At 45.8% G+C, this 22066-nt stretch overlaps 1 protein-coding gene across 5 annotated transcripts in view; it reads left to right on the forward strand.

Moving 5' to 3' along the window:
* WASHC1 (WASH complex subunit 1) overlaps nucleotides 1-22066 on the forward strand; it is a 97552-nt gene that overhangs the window by 39589 nt on the left and 35897 nt on the right. For 4 of the 5 annotated variants that reach the window (XM_073321174.1, XM_073321167.1, XM_073321157.1 and 1 more), the window contains exon 2: nucleotides 9836-9989. In XM_073321174.1, the coding sequence (XP_073177275.1) occupies nucleotides 9841-9989 (149 nt within the window). In that variant the 5' untranslated portion in view covers nucleotides 9836-9840. Of the gene's footprint in view, nucleotides 1-6818; nucleotides 6840-9835; nucleotides 9990-22066 lie in introns of those variants that run through there. The other variant, XM_073321183.1, reaches the window with a different exon arrangement.

Below are 22066 nucleotides of genomic sequence, written 5' to 3' on the forward strand. Positions count from 1 at the left end.
GCCACCTATATGAGACCAACATGGCTACGACAACACTGCACACGAAAATGTGTCTTAAGCTTTTGTTGGGTGAGAGCAAGAATTGAAAAGGAGTCTCTTGAAAATACAATTCTCTAGTAAAAGAATGGAAGGACCCTATAAAGAAGAGGAGTATCTGCTGTGAGACAGGGGTGGCTGTGGGGGCCATCTTCACTGACAGAGCGGGTATGATTAAAGCACAGTTCTGTAAATTCTGTAAGTCTCTTCTTTCAATATTTACCTTTTTCGCCTACCCCTTCCCAGAATCCATCCATTCGCATCTGTGACAATAGGATGAGTTTAATCTTTTGATGCCAAATCAATCCAATTGAATCCTGTTTCTTATTATTCCCTTCCTTACCCCTCAAGATAATCATTTCAGTTACAGGAAATGTACTTGTTCAGCAATAATACCTACCTTTTGTGCAGCACTTTTCATCAGTAAATCTCAAAGCACTTTTCAAAGGAGTCAGTATCATTATCCCCATTTTACAGATGGGAAATTGAGGCAGAGAGCAGGAAAGTGACCTGCCCACCGTCACCCAACAAGCTAGTAGCCGCTTTGGGATTAGAACTCGGGTCTCCTGAGTACTAGTCCAGTGCCTAGCTACTAGGCCATACTGCCTCCCCAAGATGGCTGATGCCTTGAGGAATGTGGGTTTGCCTCCCTCCTTGCTTCCCAGATGATGAAAGGGAGGAGGTAGTGGCAAGACTTGATCGCAGTTCCAAACCCAAAAGTTTCAGGGTGGCAAATGTGCCACGGGGGTGCATGAGAACTCCTCCATGTTTATCCTGCTAGTGTGATTTAATGGGGAAGTTATATGGCACAGAGTTGAAACTGCTCTGTACTGTTTTATGAAAACCATATGATTCTAATGGAATGTGTACTGTAAATCTTGAAAATGTGTGGTAGAACAGCTACTGGGGGGAAATTTGTCTTGGCACATATTGATGACATTTGTGTTTTAGCTCAACTGAGAGGAGTCTAAAAGATAAGGAGTACTTGTGGCACCTTAGAGACTAACAAATTTATTTGAGCATAAGCTTTCGTGAGCTACAGCTCACTTCATCGGATGCATTCAGTGGAAAATACAGTGGGGAGATTTATATACATAGAGAACATGAAACAATGGGTGTTACCATACACCCTGTAACAAGAGAGTGATCACTTAAGGTGAGCTATTACCAGCAGGAGAGCGGGGTGGGGGTGGGGGGACCTTTTGTAGTGATAATCAAGGTGGGCCATTTCCAGCAGTTGACAAGAACGTCTACGGAAAGGGGGTAGGTGGGGGGGATAAACATGGGGAAATAGTTTTACTTTGTGTAATGACCCATCCACTCCCAGTCTCTATTCAAGCCTAAGTTAATTGTATCTAGTTTGCAAATTAATTCCAATTCAGCAGTCTCTTGTTGGAGTCTGTTTTTGAAGTTTTTTTGTTGAAGAATTATGACTTTTAGGTCTGTAAGCGAGTGACCAGAGAGATTGAAGTGTTCTCCAACTGATTTTTGAATGTTATAATTCTTGACGTCTGATTTGTGTCCATTTATTCTTTTACGTAGAGACTGTCCAGTTTGACCAATGTACACGGCAGAGGGGCATTGCTGGCACATGATGGCATATATCACATTGGTAGATGTGCAGGTGAACGAGCCTCTGATAGTGTGGCTGATGTGATTAGGCCCTATGATGGTGTCCCCTGAATAGATATGCGGACACAGTTGGCAAGGGGCTTTGTTGCAAGGATAGGTTCCTGGGTTAGTAGTTCTGTTGTGTGGTGTTTGGTTGCTCGTGAGCATTTGCTTCAGGTTGGAGGACTGTCTGTAAGCAAGGACTGGCCTGTCTTCCAAGATCTGTGAGAGTGGTGCATCCCAGATTAGAAGGATGCTTGAAGTTCCCTAGATCACTGGTGGGGAGTGATCCTGCTCAGTCTGTTGATAAAGGGTCAAGAGTTGTGGAGAATTTTTATGAAAAATGTGTGACTCAGTTTACCTATTCACTTTATATTGCTACTCACTAGTAGTGAATGGGTTAATTTCTTCCTCTGGAACAAGGAAACTAGGGATGGGTGTGTGTTACATACGCTAGTCTGGCTTGGACCCAAAAATGCTATCAAGAACTGAATGGAATCAGCACATATAAATAGAAGAACCAATGACCAAACTCTGACTGGGCATTATCTCTTAACACCTGCCAACCAAGGTGGAGATGTGAAATGCAACGGAGGCTGCGGTGCAGGATAAAGACAGGAGGTGTCAGGTGACTGCTGAAAGCTGGGATGGCCATGTCTATACCACAGGCGCTATCATGGCATAGCTACGGCCACTTAACTATGCCACTCTAACCCTGTAGTTGAGATGAAGACTACAGTGATGGAAGGGTTTTTCTTCTGTTGACCTAGCTTCGTCTGCATTGGTGGTTAGTCGACATAGCTATGGTGCTCAGGGGTATGGATTTTTCACATCCCTGAGTGCTGTAGCTATGTCAGTCTAAGATTTAAAAGTAGACCAGGCCAGAGACACAGAAGATCTGACAGAGACTATGATGGATTCTAGGAGGCCATAGAATAATGGAGCAGTTGCTTTTTGCCATTGGAGACTTTGTCTTAAGCTTGGTTTTTCCATGCTGACCTAAGGACTAGCAAAGTCTGTACTCCAGGTGACTAATAAATGCTGGTTTGCTTTGACAAGGCTTTCCTAGGTCACTGCAAATTCTTACTGGTTATATTGTTCCCTGAAGGTGTAAAGTCTCTAACAGTATTCTGAACTCATATAGACACACTGAGAAACAGGGATGCTGTAATCCGAAGGCCCAGTCTGAATTGTAGAAGCTGTGAGGCTCACCCTTTTGAAAAGCTAAGCCTAGGACAAATAGGGGTACTCCAAAGTAGACTATATAAAGATGGGGCATCAAACCCTCTGAGATGAAACACCTTCAGTTTTGGATTCCAGCTTATACTAGTCTCTTCTTGCTACTGTATGTACATGAACATCTAAGCAATATTTTTTAAGTAGTTGTTTGAAGTGTCCCATGGGCTTGTTAGGTTTTTTGTTTTGCTCATCTTTACTCTGAAACTGATTGAAGGCATTTTTATACAAATCCCCTTGCTGGGTTGGGTTGGACTGGAAGTTTAGACAGCGGCATTTAGTGTCATTCAGATCAGAGGTATCTGGCATTTTAAAGTCCTGCTGGATTCTAATGTTGTTTGTGCTTTATGCAGATACAGTGCTGTTCTCCACACCTGGAAAATGCCTGTAGAAATTATGGGTTATGGGGATGAAATGGTGGAACCAGTCTGTGCTGTTCTCTCCCCTGGACGAGGATGTGAATACTGTCCATGCCGTACCTTGTGGCACAGCAGCAGGGGAAAGGATGGAGCCTCCAGGAACAGGCGTGGTGATTAGTGAAGGTCTTCTGCCAATAGGGCACTAGGATTTTTTCCCCTTCATCTTTCGGTGCAGGAGTTGTGGAATGAGATGTAGTCACAGCAGCAATGGAACCCACTTCTGCCATTCCCTGGTAGAATGGAGGAGGAGACTGTCACTTTAATAGACATATGGGGAAGGGAGAAAGGGTATGGAGGGCCTTTCTGCTAAAGCAGGTCCCAAATCAGATGTTACCTTGCTCCCCAATTTACTGCGGTAACAGCCTTTAGTAACCCATTCCATTATGGCTATAATATAGGTGATGCCCACCCCATTTCAGTCCGGGTGCACATTGATGGGTGAGAGGCAAGGATGCAGTATGTGGTGTGCACGCGAAGCCCTTGAGTCATGATGTATACCAGGGCAAACTCTTCAGTAGGCTGCCTCTTCTGAGGCTGTAACATGTGGGTGGCTAACTCCCTTTGCAAAGGGACTGGCTGCTCCAATGACATCTGCCAGTAAATGACTATTGGAGGTGCACCGGGGGCACCTGGCTTTTCTGATGTGGTGTAGGAAGGCCATTTTTCTCCTCTCTCCCTGTGGAAGTGCCACCCTCCAGAAACTCTGGGCTGTAAATGGGAGTATTGCTCTCATATTTTGTGGGTAGGAGTCTCTACCTGGGTGCTGCAACAATGGGGTGATGTAGATCCTGCACCTATGATTAGGTTCCTTTCATGGACTGGTAAATACTGCTGGGAAGGTGGGGGAGAGAACAATATCCTCTAAAGCTCCCCAGCTGTCTGCATTATTTGCCAGTGCCTGTGGCTGGGGAGCTCTGGCTGCCCTGTTTAATTCGCTCACTGTGAGGCACAGCTGGAGTTAGTCCCTGCTGCAGCTCTCTGATGGAGGAGTTGGGAAGCTAACTCCACCCGCCTCCCTTTTCATAGGGCTCTGTGTCCTCACAGCTTGTCTCTGGCCAGAGAGACCTTCCAAACGTGGAGAAGCCATTGTCTGGGTTTTTGTATCTGAAGTAGGCAACCTGGGATCCTGAGACCTAAATCAGGTCTGTCTCTCTTAGGCTGTGCGTTCGTGAGCTGCTATTTAAGAGGTCTCAGGTACCATGAGAGCTATGGTGGAGTGCAGCCTGCTGCGGGGCCTAATTACAACCTTATTAATGCCTTTTTCATCACTTCCTTTGAGCCTTCAGATGGTGATTAAACCTATTTATGGGGCAGAGTTCCTTAATATTCAGCATGGTGCACCTCTTCCCAATCAAATCAGTAACATCTGCATCTCTGATTGCTGCTTAATAACATTGTAGAACATGGTTAATTAAAAAAGGTATAAATAGACTTTTTTCATTCTCTAACTTATCAGAGTGCTTTCCCCTCCCTTCTGCAATCCAAATAAAACTTTACACTAACTGAGGAAAGGTTGGCTTAGCAGAGGGAGCAGGGCAAACCTCTTGTCTTTATCACCTGTGGGTGAGTGGGAAACCATCCTGCACTCCCACCAGGGTTAGTTATCTGGCTTCTGCTCTGCTGTTGAATGAAATTTCAGCCCCTCCAACTCATGCCAGGAACAATAATCCATGGTACAGTAAAGATAGAGTTCAATATAAAAGCAATTTCTGAAGCAGTTGCCACATCTTAAAGAATACACATTCATTTCCAAAAGTCTAATCGCACATGAATGTTCCTTGGGGGCTTGATAGATTCACCTGGCTGCTGGAAGTGGGCAGTGTGACTACTGCTGGCATCAAATGGCTAAAATTTCTGGGCTGCTTAATATTCCCTGCACCAGTCTATGCATGTTGGGTGGCACTCTTTCCCCTCTCCCGACCATAAGACAATCTTTGCTTCCCCAGCAGTTATTGTTCCTTCCATTCCTGCTGGAATGGAGACTGGAGCTGGAAAGGGAGACCAGCCAGAGCGTAAATGGCATTGCCCTATGCGGTGGTGATGTAGCCAAAGGACCTGAAGAAGAGCTCTGTGTAACCTCAAAAGCTTGTCTCTCTCACCAACAGAAGTTGGTCCAATAGAAGATATTACCTCACCCACCTTGTCCCTTGACAAACCTTGGCACTCTCTGTGTCCGCTGCCGCTGTTGGACAAACCCACAGAGGATTCAAGGCAAAAATGCCACCTTGAATATTCATAAGTTAAGATGTTTTGATCAAAACTTCAGGTTGGAGTAACTTTAGTAACAAATTTGCAGAATGCCAGGAAAGGACTATTCTCTTTAGAGGTCTCCTTGGGCCTAAATTTAAAGCCTGTCATGAACCAGCTACAGCAGAGCCAATCCGATTCGACCCGAGCCCGTTGGGTTGTTTTCACACCTCACCCAACACTTTTGTAGTGTGGTTCGCATTGGGTTGCCAGGGTCTATATGCTGGCCTGGACTCCATTTTCTTTACTTTGTTTCCTCCATGGAGCCACCGGGGCTATTTACTCCCTGGTCCTGCTGCCCTCTCTCGTGACCTGCTGCTCACCCCAGCTCTGCACCATGTACCTGAAGGACAGCTGGTTCCCCCTGCCCCGGGCCGTTCCCCCAACATGTCTCAGCGCCACTGCCTCATCCGGAGGCTTGTCCGAGTGGGGGCTTCCCACTCCCAATGCCCACAATTTGTCTCCAGCCTCCTCCTACCTGTGGGGTCAGTGCCTTGGTGGCTGTATGTCCCACTCCTGCTGGCTCCTGCCCATGGGCAGCCGGTGATCTGGCTGTTGGGGGAGGCTAACTCCCAGCCCCACCCCTTGTACCTGAAGCCCCTCCCCTCCCCCATCCCTTCTGGGGCAGCCAGCCCTGGTGTGGCAGCCAGCCCTGGTGTGCTGGTTGGTGCGGCTGCAGGGCCCCCAGCACCAGACGCCCCGAGTCCCTGCACGAGGCAGGCCAGCCAGCCTGGGAACAGAGTGCTGGGAACTGCAGAAGGGGGGCCTGGCCTGGGGGTGGAGTGTGGGCTGGGCCATGCTAGGCTGTTTGGGGAAGCACAGCCTCCCCAGCCTATGATACCTGCTGCCCATGCTGCTGTCACCACCTTGCTCTGCTGTGAGTGCTGCAGAGAGAGAGGTACTGTGACTGGGCATGCTTTTTGCGCAGTGTGTGCTGCACAGTGAGGTGGCAGCAGATGGCAGGGCTGGAGGATACATCTGCCGTCACACTAATCCAACGGGCAGGAGGAGGTGATCAGAGACTACCTAGTCCACCCCAAACCTAACACTTGTAGTCAGGTCCCATCAGGTTGCCAAGGTCTATTTCTCTTCCTCACTTGCTAAGGCACTTAGGATTCATATTGAACTTTGGAGCACAGCTTAGCTTTGGTTACCAAAATGCAGAGGCTGAGAGCTTGGGGATGGCAGAAGACAGAATTGAACAATAACAGGGTAGAGCCCATAAGCTCTGCTGCTTCTGAGACCAGTGCTGCTTTGACTGCAAGGAACAGCCCAGCTTCTGTTCCTTCTGTAAGTATGTGGCAGATCAGATCATTACCAATTAAAACCTCTAATGAGCAAAAGTTCTATTTTAGGGTTTTGTATGGCCACCTTTATAACTGTAGTCTCTGAGTACTCCACCTTTTCAAGAGTGAAGCAGTTATAATCCATGACATTAAGAACCCCTAGTTCTTCTCTTGCCCCTTGTCCTTTTCATTTAAGGGGGAGGGATAGGTCAGTGGTTTGAGTATTGGCCTGCTAAACCCAGGGTTATAAGTTCAGTCCTTGAAACCCAGGGTTGTGAGTTCAGTCCTTGAGGGGGCCATTTAGAGATCTGGGGCAAAAAAAATTGGGGATTGGTCCTGCTTTGAGCAGGGGGTTGGACTAGATGATCTCCTGAGGTCCCTTCCAACCCTGAGATTCTATGATTCTATGAAATGGTAGGCCTGTTTCTAATGTTTTCTGAGTTGACACTTGAATCTGCCCACTGCTGCATTGGCAATCATTCATACTGTGTAGTGTATGAAAGGCTCTGTCACGTAGGCTTTGTGAGGGCTGGGCACCAGTTGAACCGGGTAAAGGTGTTGTGTTGAGAGCCCAGGAAACTGAAGTAGATCAGCCGCAAAACTGGGATAGTGGCAGTACAGGCTTTTCACACCTTGTCCCACTAATCTGCTTCTCCTGGAAAGGAGTGATGGGAGCTGGACAGTAGCCCTCATGGCTTCTGAGTGCCAATAACTTGATTCTACTTGTAATATTAGCTTTTTCTGTGTCGACACTTTTCAATTGGGAACTGGACTGAGGCAATCAATTAACGGGAATAAAAGAGACTTGGTGGGATAACTCACATGACTGGAGTACTGTCATGGATGGATATAAACTGTTCAGGAAGGACAGGCAGGGCAGAAAAGGTGGGGGAGTTGCATTGTATGTAAGAGAGAGGTATGACTGCTCAGACCTCTGGTATGAAACTTCAGAAAAACCTGAGAGTCTCTGGATTAAGTTTAGACATGTGAGCAACAAGGGTGATGTCGTGGTGGGAGTCTGCTATAGACCACCAGACCAGGGGGATGAGGTGGATGAGGCTTTCTTCCGGCAACTCACAGAAGTTACTAGATCGCAGGCCTTGGTTCTCATGGGAGACTTCAATCACCCTGATATCTGCTGGGAGAGCAATACAGCGGTGCACAGGCAATCCAGGAAGTTTTTGGAAAGTGTAGGGGACAATTGTCTGGTGCAAGTGCTGGAGGAACTAACTAGGGGCAGAGCTGCTCTTGACCTGCTGCTCACAAACCGAGAAGAATTAGTAGGGGAAGCAAAAGTGGATGGGAACCTGGGAGGCAGTGACCATGAGGTGGTCGAGTTCAGGATCCTGACAGAAGGAAGAAAGGAGAGCAGCAGCATACGGACCCTGGACTTCAGAAAAGCAGACTTTGACTCCCTCAGGGAACTGATGGGCAGGATCCCTAGGGAGAATAATGTGAGGGGGAAAGGAGTCCAGGAGAGCTGGCTGTGTTTTAAAGAATCCTTATTGAGGTTGCAGGAACAAACCATCCCGATGTCTAGAAGGAATAGTAAATATGGCAGGCGACCAGCTTGGCTTAACAGTGAAATCCTTGCTGATCTTAAACACAAAAAAGAAGCTTACAAGAAGTGGAAGATTGGACAAATGACCAGGGAGGAGTATAAAATTATTGCTCAGGCATGCAGGAGTGAAATCAGGAAGGCCAAATCATACTTGGAGTTGCAGCTAGCAAGAGATGTTAAGAGTAACAAGAAGGGTTTCTTCAGGTATGTTAGCAACAAGAAGATAGCCAAGGAAAGTGTGGGCCCCTTACTGAATGAGGGAGGCAACCTAGTGACAGAGGATGTGGAAAAAGCTAATGTACTCAGTGCTTTTTTTGCCTGTGTCTTCACGAACAAGGGTCAGCTCCCAGACTGCTGCACGGGGAAGTACAGCATGGGGAGGAGGTGACCAGCCCTCTGTGGGGAAAGAAGTGTAGTGAAGCCCTTTGGTTCCTGGCGGTTTTTTCTTCTTGGACGGTGAACCACACCAACTCTCTGGAAAACTACAGGAGCAATTCAGGGTGACACCAACACAGTTGTCATGAGGGCATTTAAGGAAATTTTAGGCCAATAGGTGATCCTGTCCTGGGTCCATACTGACCTTGGGGTAGAGATGTGAGGGTGATTCGGAGTTGACATTGGCCTCATACACATCCTTGATGAGACTTTTGGCACTCCTAGACTTCTCTGTGCTGAGTGCAACAGGAAAGTTGCCACAAACATCCAGGCTTTGTTCATGAAAGGAATGTAAAATAAGTAGGGTTTTTCCAATATAGGTATTGGGGAAGAGTCAATGGGTCACTAGGAGTACGAACTGACCTTGTTGGTCTCAGTCCCTAGTGCTAAAATGGGAGACTCGTAATCAAATCAGAGGAGGTGAGTTTGTGCAATAATTTCATAACTCCTCTGTTACTTGGAGGGGGTGATTCTTGTGGTATAAACATGAACTGAAACATTTCAGGTTTTACTCCTAGGATTGGGTGGCTCTGAAATGTACAGATGTGGAGTCTGTCTGGGAATGGAAAAGGGGAAAAAGAGATTCTTCTTCTTCCAGTATGGTCTTCCATAGTTTGATGATAAAATGATTTTATGTTCTGAAATGTGATGTTTTGTTTCCAGCATAATTATTTTGAGCACTGATTTGCTGAGTGCTGTACAAAACTTAGACCAAAGATACAGTCCTTGTCCTGAGGAGCATCCAAGCAAAGTAAAATCTTCCCTCTCCACTGCACTATGGCTTTGGCTGATTACATGAAAGAGACTGTTGCAGGTTTCTAGATGGTGCTGTTGTAGCTTGTGCCTAGCTTGTCCTCTCCTTCCCAGTTTCTGGTGTTCTCTCTTGTGTCTACTTAAGTCAAGGAGAAGAGTAAAGGTATAAGGTTCCTGGGATAAAGGCTGTGATGAGATGGAGCTGCATATGCTGCAATTACCTATTTACACTCTCTCTCTCCCTCCCACAGGCACAATGGCTACAGTGACCCAGAAGCACTTCTTGGAAGGGCAGACTTACTCTGTCCCTCTGATCCAACCTGACTTGCGCAGGGAAGAGGCTATTCATCAGGTTGCAGATGCACTTCAGTATTTGCAGAAAGTGTCTAGTGATATCTTCAGCAGGTATGTTGCTGTCACACAGGGAACTGGGACTGATGCTGAGTGCCAAGCAGGAGAAAACCAAATGCTGCAATAAGACTGTGGAAGTGAAGGGGCCTTGGAGAGCCACCAGAGTTCCAAAGGAGGTGGGGAGGGCCAGATGTACCCCCAGCAAAAATAGACTGAATTCAGGTTTGATCTGAGTGTGGTATGATTAAGGCTAAGATTGTGTCATGATATTTTTAGTAGGGCTGTCAAATTAACAAGTTAATTGCAGACCCTCTGGGTGCAAGGGGAGCATCAGCTGCTCCAAAAAACCTGTTTGGTCAGGCTCAGTAACACAAGCTGCCACCAGAGGGCGGGAAGAGACAAGGCTACAGAAAGCAATGTACTTCTCATCCCTGCATTTTTAAAGTAAAAACTAGGGCTGTCGATTAATCACAGTTAACTCACGCGATTAACTCAAAAAAATTAACTGCAATTTAAAAAATTAATTGCAATTAATCGCACTGTTAAACAATAGAATACCAGTTGAAATGTATTAAATATTTTTGGATGTTTTTCTACATTTTAAAATATATTGATTTCTATTACAACACAGAATACAAAGTGTTCAGGGCTCATTTTGTTGTTGTTTTTTATTACAGATATTTGCACTGTAAAAATGATAAAAGAAATAGTATTTTTCAGTTCACCTCATACAAGTACTGTAGTGCAATCTCTTTATCGTGAAAGTGTAACTTACAAATGTAGATTTTTGTTTGTTTGTTACATAACTGCACTCAAAAACAAAACAATGTAAAACTTTAGAGCCTACAAGTCCACTCAGTCCTACTTCTTGTTCAGCCAATTGCTAAGACAAACAAGTTTGTTTACGTTTATGGGAGATACTGCTGACTGCTTCTTATTTGCAACGTCACCTGAAAGTGAGAACAGGTCTTCGCATAACACTTATGTGCCTGGCGTTGCAGGGTATTTACATGCCAGATATATTAATCATTCATATGCCCCTTCATGCTTCAACCACCATTCCAGAGGACATGCTTCCATGCTGATGATGCTTGTTAAAAAAATAATACTTTAATTAACTCTGTGATTGAACTCCTTGAGGGAGAATTGTTTCTCTCCTGTTCTGGTTTACCCGCATTCTGCCATATATTTCATGTTATAGCAGTCTCAGATGATGACCCAGAACATACTCGTTTTAAGAACGCTTTCACTGCAGATTTGACAAAACACAAGGTACCAATGTGAGATTTCTAAGGACAGATACAGTACTCGACCCAAGGTTTAAGAATCTGAAGTGCCTTCCAAAATCTGAGTGATGAGGTGTGGAGAATGCTTTCAGAAGTCTTAAAAGAGCAACACTCCGATGCGGAAACTACAGAATCCGAATCACAGAAAAGGAAAAACAACCTTCTGCTGGTGGCATCTGAATCAGATGATGAAAATGGGCCACTGTGCCTTGAATCATTATCAAGCAGAACCCGTCATCAGCATGAACGCATGCTCAGCCCCCTCCCCCCGAGCCCTGTGCTGGCTGCAGCTGGGGCTGACTCCCCCGCCCCCCAAACACACACACACCCGAGCCCCGTGCCTCCTGAGGTTGGGGCTGACCCCACCCAAACCCGAGCTCCATGCCGCCCAGGGCTGGGACTGACCCCCATCCCGACCTATGGGGCTGATCCCTCCCCCACCCCCAAGCTCCATACCTCCCCCACCCCAAAGCTCCACATCTCCCCCGGCTGAGGCTGATTTCCCCCCTCCCCAGCCCCCCATGCCTCTCCTGTCTGAGGCTCTAAAGTTTTACATTGTTTTATTGTTAAGTGCAGTTATTTTTTTTTAAATCACTTGACAGCCCTAATTTTTAGTAATAGTCATGTACAGGTCATGGGCAAAAAAAAAAAAAAATTCATGGAAGCCATGACCTGCCCCTGGCTTTTACTAAAAATATTGGTGACAAAATTGGGATCTGTGGGTCCTTACCCGGCCTGAGGCGGGTAACTGCACAGGGACTAGGAGCTGCCTGCAGCACCTGGGAGCTCCGGTGTACCCCTGCCGCCTGCACCTCCGAGGACGTGGGGCCGGGAGCTGCGGGGTATCTCCGCCTCTGGCACCCATGGTGCCCAGGAGTGCGGGGGGGTTCCCCACGGTGGTTGGGAGCTCCGGGGCCCCACTGCCACAGGCGGCTTGGAGCTCTGGGAGCCGCTCCTTGCCAACCACCGCGTGGCGGGGGACACGGCAGCTCCTGACCACCACCGCAAGCTGAAGTCATGGAGGTCGCTGATTCTGTGACTTCTGCAACCTCCATGACTAAATCGTAGCCTTAAGTATGATCAAAGAGTTGCCTGTGCTGAGTTTGCTTTTAGCCTGCAGCAATTTGGTAGTGTTTGTTTTTAACTCCATGGCAGGCTGCCACATACTGCAGTCCTATTTCTGCCCCAGTTCTGCTCAGTTTCTTCTTTTTCGCTTTTAAATGGGAAATCTTACGATTTATGATAACTTGCGGTGTCTTTTTCTTGTTCTTTGTTGTTTGAGCACTGCAGTAGAAGATGTCTTTTGGTTTTGATCTCTGCTCAGCCATGTTCATAGAATCATAGAATCTCAGGGTTGGAAGGGACCTCAGGAGGTCATCTAGTCCAACCCCCTGCTCAAAGCAGGACCAATCCCCAATTTTTGCCCCAGATCCCAAATGGCCCCCTCAAGGATTGACTCACAACCCTGGGTTTAGCAGGCCAATGCTCAAACCACTGAGCTATCCCTTGTACTTAGTTGCAGTATGATTCCTCCCTAAGTTTCTAGTATCTTGCACCTGCAAGTGAGTACATTGTGAGAGCTGAGACTGTATTTGAGTGTCTGCCTGTGTTCTGTGTGTTTCCCGATGGTTTCGTGAGCGGCCAGAATGAAGATCATATTTAGAAATTCAACTCGTGCGTTGTGTCTTACCAGGATGTTGTGAACTTTAAGGTTGGGCCTAGTGTCTCTAGCATTACTTGGTTTTGAATGAGTAGTTTGTGTGTTTTCATCAAATGACTAATTTTGGTCTTTAACTGCTCTTTGAAATGGTATCAGCAGTTCAGTATCTTCCTTATATATTGCTCAGCAAAGGCAGTTGCCTTTGTTCTGCTCTGCAGCTGTTGTTGGACGAGTTCCTCTGTCCGCCTAGTTCATTTGCAGGATTTACTGTAGAGGAATTCAATGTACTTTGCTGTTAAGTCCTAGTCTTTGGTCCCAGATGAGTTGAATTATTCTGTCAAATAGTTCTTGCAGTGGCTTTAGTGAGGTTGTATTTGCCTAGTATATTTTTTTATGGTTTAGATAGATTTCCACAGTCCTTTCTCAGATTGGATTTTACAGCCAGCCTGAAACTCTTCTGGTTTATTGTGAGGTCTAGGCGTGTCCAATTCAGGTTGTGGGATCTCTCTAAATCCATAAATTTGGCTTTGCTTTTTTTCCCCTGGCAGACCATGGTTTCAGTGTTTCCTAGGACATGTTTGGCCTCGGTGCTAATAGCATGTCTTTAGCTGGTGTAGATTCCTCTTGAGAGGGTGATAGTATGTTTAGGTTATTAACATGAAATGTCTGCTGTCCTATGCAATTGTGTCGCAAGAGTCCTGGGTGCAGGGATTGCTCCAGTCAAGCAATTGAATCACTGACATGTAGGCTGGAATGGATAGACCTGAGGCTTTGTTCTCTCTTATTCCTTGCATTGTGGGAGCGCTGTGGGGTTGGGGAGGTTAGAGGGACCCCTGGAGGGGCCAGAGACATGCAGAGGGGAGGTTTTATGGGAGCCCCGGTGGATGGGGTCCCTGTCTGAAATCCTTATTCTGTGCATGAATAAAGCTATCAGTTAACAGGAGCTGTTCTTTCATTTCTGTACTTGCTGCTTTGTGAGGCAATGCGCTGTAATTTCCCTGGGGATGAGAGCCTGCTCCTTAGCATGCAAGTCACTCGCAAGTCCTGAACACTGACTGTGACATTGCTCCCTCACTCTTCAGTGCGCTCATGACTTCTAATTACTAATTTTTTCCAACAGAACAGGAGACTTCATTGGGCCCTTTGTTTGCTTTGCCTTTCTTCTGAGGTCTCTGCTCTCCAATATAATTAATAATGATTTAGTAATTATGCAGGCGTCTGATTAAAAGTTCCCCAACCTTGGGTGTTCTGTGCCAATCAAGAGAGAGGCTTTCAAGGTGAGAACTTTGCTACTTAGCAAAAGTGGCCTCTTCTCTTCCCTGAGATAAGGCAGCTATATCTCCTATTTCCAGGAAGGAGCAGCCTTATCAGGAGGAAGCTGCCTGTTCTGAACTGCAAATCACCAGCTCACTGTGTTGAGGGGAGAGAAACTTGTGCAGTATAGCAGGTTCAGCTGAGTGTGTCAAGCTCCTTGCATTTGTGCTGTGAGAGAGACAGAAGTTTTGATGCTATGTTGTAGCAGCAGATTGCTTGGTACTGCACTTCCAGGAGTGGCAAGGGAATCTGTATAACTGCCTGAGGTGGAGTGGAAGGTGGTCTGATTTTTTCTCCACCCCTATCCTTGTTATGTGCTCTAATGTCTGCTTTGAATTTTAACTGGATGATGATGTGAATGCCAGATAAATCAGATTTCTTCTTGTTAAAACAATCTACCTGAGGAATGAGAGAAGTGATCTTCCTCCTGAGGACACTTACGCTCTCCACCCTCGGGAACATGTTGCCAATGCTATAGAAAGGGCACCAGTGATGTGATGAAGGCTGTCATGGACTGTCTAGGTCTCACATAACCCTCGGAGAGGGGCAGAGGAGGGGCATATGCTGGTAGGTTAATGGCAGCCCAGGGGCTGCCACAGTGAAGAAGACGACATGTGGAGTTAGCTGCCTGGAAAAGGGCACAAAAGACATCTTTGCTTTTGGGAAGAGGGAGAAAGGAAAGGAGAAACTTCTTGCAGCTTGGGAAGGTTTAGGAGCCACCACATGTAACAAGTGCAGAAAATCTGTGCCCGTTCTCTCCTTTGCAAATGTTCTGTCCTTGGCTTTGGCTCTGGTAAATTACTTGGTGGTGAAAGGAGCATTTCTCATGGTTGACTAATCTGTGAAGAGCCAAAGGGATATGGGGGTGGGGTTATCTGTGGTCAAGACATGTAGTTCTCCCATTCACAGATAACAGCCAGAAGAATTTTAAGGTTAGTTTAATGCTAGTGAAAGGTGTTTGACAGCCCTGAAGAATGAGTCCTCCTATTTTCAGAACAAGTAAAGCTTTTGGGGAGGGGGAGGGTTCTTGTGTGAAATACAGCATGTGACTGCAATAGCAATGTCTGATCTGTGCTGTGGTTGGATTGTGACTAAGAGGCACCATCTCCAGGGAATGGGTAGGAAGCTTGGCCTCCATGACTGGTTTAGACCTTAGCAATTTGGTTGCTGCCACTAGGAAGGTGATGTTACTGTGTCACCACAATGGGGTGCTTACATCAGTGAGACACATTTAAGTGTTGGACACAGGCCCAACTAGGTCGACACAAGGTGACTTAGTTTGAGCTAACTTTGCTGTGTATATCAGGCCTGAGACCCATCCAGGGCTGCCTCAAATGGAATACACCAAACTCAAGTGTGCTGGTAGCGTTTGATATAGAGGCTAGGCCCTAAACTGGGACAACAAGCTCACTTGTCACTTGAGCTGTCAGTTTCTGTATTCTGTTACGAGTCTTACTAACAGTCCAGTCCTCTTCAAGGGGATTCCTGTCCTCGTGGTGCCAGTAATCGTGGGTCTGCTGCTGTGGGAAGATCGAGTGAGAGGCTGACGGTATAGTTATCAGGACCACACTGCAGTTTGATGGAAGTTTTATTCTGTTGCACGTTAACGAGGAAAAGGAGTTCGTGTAATTAGCCCACCGTGGAAACTAGAATACAGGCAGTATTCACTGCTCTGTCAGAGCTAAACAGTTTAGAGCAGGGGGAATCTATTATTATTTTTTTTTGTCAAGGTCCAAATTTCTTGGTCAAGGTCCAGACTCTAGAGAAAATAGTTATAATAAAAAGTAACGATAATGACAAGTAACTAAAAATGTTGGGCTCCGTTCAAAAGCATTTGGCAGTCCTGATTTGGCCCACAGTCTACCTCCTGACTTCCACTGGTTTGGATCGTATGTTGAAGGGCCTTTTATGCTTTTTTTTTTTTTTTTTTTTTAAAAAGTCCTTATATCATAGTCTTCAGATTCTTACCGATCTTGGAACGTCAGGAGTCCAACTCTTGGGCAGCCAAAGAGAGCTTCTAACACTCTCCTCAGGAACCAGACTGACTGCCGAGAACACTTGATTAACAAAGGGCTCTCTTCTTCTTTTTCTAATTACTGTCCTCTCTATGGGGTCTTGGATTGAAATAATCTGCCATTGTTTCTGCCACTAGGATGCTATTGGAGATGCAATTCATCTGACTTTGGCATGTTTCATTGCTTCTCTGATGGGCTCTTGGCTTGCTGGGACTTCTCTGTGAGGAGTTAGCTCTTTTCTCAAGTTATGGAGTTTTTGGTTTCCTGCTAATGTTTATTGGGGGGAGGGTGGGGGGGTGTTGTGGGTTTTTTTTTGTTTTGTTTTTTGCAGAGCTTTTTAAACTCCTGTGATACACATATTTGCTATTCAAACTGCTCCCTGATCTGGAGCATATACCCCAGGCTTGTTACTGTAGTATAATGTAAAAAGAAAAGGAGTACTTGTGGCACCTTAGAGACTAACCAATTTATTTGAGCATGAGCTTTCGTGAGCTACAGCTCACTTCATCGGATGCATACCGTGGAAACTGCAGCAGACTTTATATACACACAGAGAATATGAAACAATACCTCCTCCCACCCCACTGTCCTGCTGGTAATAGCTTATCTAAAGTGATCATCAAGTTGGGCCATTTCCAGCACAAATCCAGGTTTTCTCACCCTCCACCCCCCCACACAAATTCACTCTCCTGCTGGTGATAGCCCATCCAAAGTGACAACTCTCTACACAATGTGCATGATAATCAAGTTGGGCCATTTCCTGGTTGTGCAGGAAATGGCCCAACTTGATGATCACTTTAGATAAGCTATTACCAGCAGGACAGTGGGGTGGGAGGAGGTATTGTTTCATATTCTCTGTGTGTATATAAAGTCTGCTGCAGTTTCCACGGTATGCATCCGATGAAGTGAGCTGTAGCTCACGAAAGCTCATGCTCAAATAAATTGGTTAGTCTCTAAGGTGCCACAAGTCCTCCTTTTCTTTTTGCGAATACAGACTAACACGGCTGTTACTCTGAAACCTGTAGTATAATGTGTAGAGAATCAGATAGGGATTTTAGGATGTTTTGTCTTTTAAGTTACCTTATTTGTGTTTTTACTGCCACAGCATTTACATTAATTTTGGTCTGGAGTTTGCTTGTCATGTCCCGGCTTCCTCTGTGGTAAGTCACCAAGTCCCAACAAGAAATTCTAACATTTCTTCAATGCACACACAGAAGAAAAGTTTAACACTTAAAAACAAACCCAAGCAAGTCTCCGTTTGTTTGCATTTCCTTATTCCCTCCCTATTTGGATGGAACAGGGGTTTGAGGAAACTTAAGAATTTTTCCCCATAGAGGATTATAACTTCAAAAAAATTAAATCTACTTGAAAGAGTTTGTAGATACTAGAAACTTTAGGCTGCTGTTTAAATCTGTGAAGAACTTTTATATTCATGTTTTAGAAAGGAAGTGATGGAAACATTAAGGTTCTTTTTAGGCCCGTTGGGAAACAATAAGAATGATGCAGAGAAGCCTACAAGCCTAGGGCGGAAGTAGAATGGGTGGAGTCATTGGTGACTGGGGAGATGGGGAGTAGCTAGTGGGTGTATTCAACTGTTATTGAATGTTGAAGAGGAGAACTGGTGGAGATGTGAACTGTTAGGGGATTTGGCTGGTTAGGATCTAGAGATTTCTGGAAGTTGGGCAGAGCGTCTGATGTATAAAGATAGCCTAGTTCTAGTGTAAACTTAGCCATGTTTACACTGGCGCATAGGTCAGTATAACTTACATTGCTCAGGCGTGTGAATAGTCCACACTCCTGATTGATGTAAGTTATACTGACCTAAGTGCCAGTGTGCAGAGCACTATGTCAGTGGGAGAGCTTCTCCTGCCAACATAGCTACTGCCTCTTGTGGGAGGTGAAGTCATCAAACTGACGGGAGAGCTTTCTCTGTTGGCTCTGCGTCTTCACCAGAAGCGCTACAGCAGCTTAGCTGGGGCACTTCTAGTGCAGAGGTAGCTTCGCTTTTGAATGCATTAGGTGTGTGTTTCTCCTGTTAACTGTAGGAAATGTGAAAGCTGTTTGGCAATCAGTAAACACTAAGAATTGATTACAGTGGTGCAGCCCCTTCCCTGGCTCCATGTGAGTGAGGATCTGGGGAAGTCTTGTCCCTTTGGACGTACTTCATGCATATCAGAAGCTCTAAAGCTTTGGGGAGAGGGTGGGGGGGACGGGAACACCTATTCAGATGAATGGAGAAGTTCACATATCTCAGCTATTGTTTCAGGCTGTATTCGTCCCCAGGGGTATTCTCAGTCGGTGGAGAGCATCACATTGAAATGAATGGGCCACATCCATGCTCCTATGCTGCAGAGGAATATGCAGAAGGAGCCCTTTACCTCCATCATCCCTCTATCCTTCCTGTTTAAAGGACAACACTTCTATGTGCTCTAAAATCCACAAGCTTGCATGGATTTTCTTGAAATTTGCTATGCTTCGTGGGAGTGCAGAGTGAGGTTTATGACCCACATTTGGGGTCATTTGAGCCAAAGTTCAGAGATATAAGCTCCTCCCCCCAAAATATCAATTTTTCAAAGTTTCTAGGGTTTTTTTGTTTTGTTTTGAAGCAGCACTGGAGAATCAGTATTGCTATGGTGGGTCAGAATAATCTCAGTTGGTTATTTATTTATTTTTTATTTTTTTACCCAAGGTAGTGCGGGGCACCAAGTCTTTGTGGGACCCAAATCATCAATGGTATTTAAGAACATATTGACTTCTTTGCTAGCGTAGTGTGTAGTCTGGAAGGATTACAGTGCGCATGCGCCAATAAAATAAAAACCCACGAGAGGGTGTCTATGCAGCTGCTTTATGCTTTTCTGGCATAATGCTGACGCCAGTGCCCCTGCTGACCACCCTGCTGCTGATGTTTCTAGTCCAAACCTTAGTCCACCTGTGCAATAAAGATTTAGTAGCTCATGTTGCTTGCTACAAGTTGTCTCAGCTCAAAGTGTTTGTATTTGAGGGGGAGGTTTACTATGATCACAGCAGAACAGTCAGCAGCTGATCTAACCAAAATTTTTGTTTTATCAGGTGGAGAGGAGATGGAGAGCTGTGACAGAAGCGGGGCACGGGGGCAGAGAGGGGTTGGAAAATGAGGATAGGTGGTAGGCAAGCCTTGGATTGGTTGTTTGAGGAAAATCTGTATGTTACTAGCCCCTGGGCAGGGCCGGGGAGGGGCAAGTGGCTGCTTCCTGATCTCAGGGCAGATTAATGTGATGTTTCCAAAGACATGGGGCGTGGAGGTTTGGAACTCAGGCCAGGCTCCCTGACTGCTGAGGGAAATGAAACGTGTGCGCTGCCAGGGTTACCAGCATGTGGGTTCTGGCTGATTCCTGGATCACAAGGTTGCAGAAGTTTGCGGGAGAGCAAGGAGTACACCATGACACGGGGATTGCTGACAACAGGCTGATTTGGGTAGAGAAAGGTGGCCTGTGTTGGGATCATGTTTTGCCCACATTGCAGCATCTAACTGATGACATAAGAGGACCTACCGGATATTGTGGTGATTCACTCGGGCAGAAATGATCTGGGCCTTATTCGCAGTGCACCTCATACAGTGTGTGAAAGCAGATTTGGATGGCATCAGAGATCTGTGTCCGGGAGCTGCAATAGTTTTCTCTGATTTGTCTGAGCAGCTGACTAATTGCTACAGTGACAGTATGAAAGCTATTAATAAGTGTTGGAAAAACAGTAATCAGGAAATTGGAGGGTTCATGGCTGACTGGAAAATGTGTACCATATGGCATAGAAACATACAAGCTCTGAAACCCCCTGTTTCTTGGAGATGGGGTACATTGGACAGGGGTCAGAAGATCTTTCTCTCAAACATAAAATTGTCAGTCATTTGGAACAGAAACTCTGTCTGTGATTTCTCTACTGGCCCAGCCACAAACTCCACCCTCCAACCATTCTGAAAGACCATTCCACTGTAACATAATTGTCCTTCGCTCCAGGCACGCATGTGGGTTGGGTTCCAGGAAGGAAGAAGCAATGGCAATAGATATGTATGTACACCAGGAAGCAAGGACTTCAGGGAGATGAGATCCCTGCTTGCAGTGGGGGTGCCTGGGTACAGTAGTGGGGAGGAGGCCAGATTGGAGGGAGGAACAGTTGGGAAATGGGTCAAGGGGATGGCTGGGGAGGTGTGCCGTAGCAGGGCTAGTAGGGCCCAGTTAATGGGGAGGGAGAGAGGGTAGCTGGTTCGGTATGCAAATTGCAGGACGTGATACGCACAACTGCTTAAATGATTGCTAACTCCTACCAATATTTAAAAAAAAAAGTGGGAAATTCAATGGCAAAACACTACTTTAAAACTGAGTTAAGGTTGCTTGGTGGGATGTCGTCCCCTTGCAGAACACTGAGATGAGCAAAACTCAAACTTCTGAAACTCAGGAAATGCACCGTTTAGGTTGCCCATGCACTTAACACATACACTTTTACTCTGCCAACCCCACAGTTGGTGAAATGTACAAGTTCTTCACCTCCTTTTACAACCCATTCATTCTCATTCACAGGATTTCATCTAACACTTTTAAAGTGGTGGTGGAGTGCACGTCACCCTCCCTCTGTTCCCTGGGAGCTGACTGTAGCCAACGGGAATTATTTGCCTACACTGCAAGTGCAGTCACTGTGTTACACTAAATGGTGGAGGCAGTAGCAGGGCCTGCTAGTGCATGTATAATATGAGGAATGTGTGGATTACTTTAAGGTGTGTGACAAAGCTGTGATTATGATAGGAGATACGTTTTGCATCCTCCAATGTGTGTGAGCAAAGGTAAGAGCTGCCATGTGTACCTTCAGGATCCAGTATGCATCATTTCAATGTGTACATTATATAATAGCAGGGCACAGGGGTTTTATTAGGAAGGGCATTATTAATAATGAGCAGCCTAAGCATTTATTATATGCATGCAGTCCAGGTAAAGTGAGTGTGATCAGCATCAGATGTAGCTGTGCTGATTGGTGGAGGTACCATAGTTAGCTCTGCTTGGTAGAGTAGTATGTGTGTGAGAGAGCAAGTGAGCTGTGGATTACTTTGAGGTGTGACACAGCTGTGATTGTGATATGAGGAGGTGTTTTCCACACTCTTGAGGAAAGGGAAGAGGCGCATGTGTACCTTCAGGCGGCTGCATGCATCATTTCTATGCAGAATTGTATAGCTTAAGTCAGTAGCAGGACATAGAGTTTTTATTGCAAAGGCTATTATCTGCAGTGAGGCGGAATATGAAAAGATTCTAATGCTTTTATGATGATTAAGTTAAAGTGAAGGTTGAGATGATATCCTGTGGGTAAGTGTAAGGGAGCTGTAAAAGGCTGGAAAGTGTTTCTTAAATTGTGCATGTGTGGTGTTATTTTTGAGGAGTTTGTGTGTGTGTATGTATACACACCAAAATCTGAAACCTCCTGAATCTCTAGTGCCAGAAGTCAGTGTGAGTAGGTGCATATTGAGGCATTGTTCAAAGAGGGGAGAGGGAAGGTAAGGTGGGCAACCTTTTTTCCCTTCGTTATCTTTTAATAGTATTAAATGGAATCCTGTGGTGAGAGTGAAAGGAAGTGAAGAGCTTTACTACTGGGGGAATTCTGCACCACCACACATGCTCAGAATTCATGTGCCATGCAGAATTTTTTTTTCTCAGCAGAAAATACATTCTGCATAGAAGTGCTTCAGTTATGCCTTTCACCCACCAGGGGCTGCTGTTTCGCCAGAAGAGAAAGCAGCCACTCTCAGGTGGGAGGGACTCCAGCAATGAATAGGGAAGAGCACCCTGCCCATGGGGCCAGGTGAGGAGGCACAGGATATGGGGGGGATGGACAGTA

This window comes from Lepidochelys kempii, chromosome 1, assembly GCF_965140265.1.
Source record: "Lepidochelys kempii isolate rLepKem1 chromosome 1, rLepKem1.hap2, whole genome shotgun sequence".
Classification (NCBI taxonomy): domain Eukaryota; kingdom Metazoa; phylum Chordata; order Testudines; family Cheloniidae; genus Lepidochelys; species Lepidochelys kempii.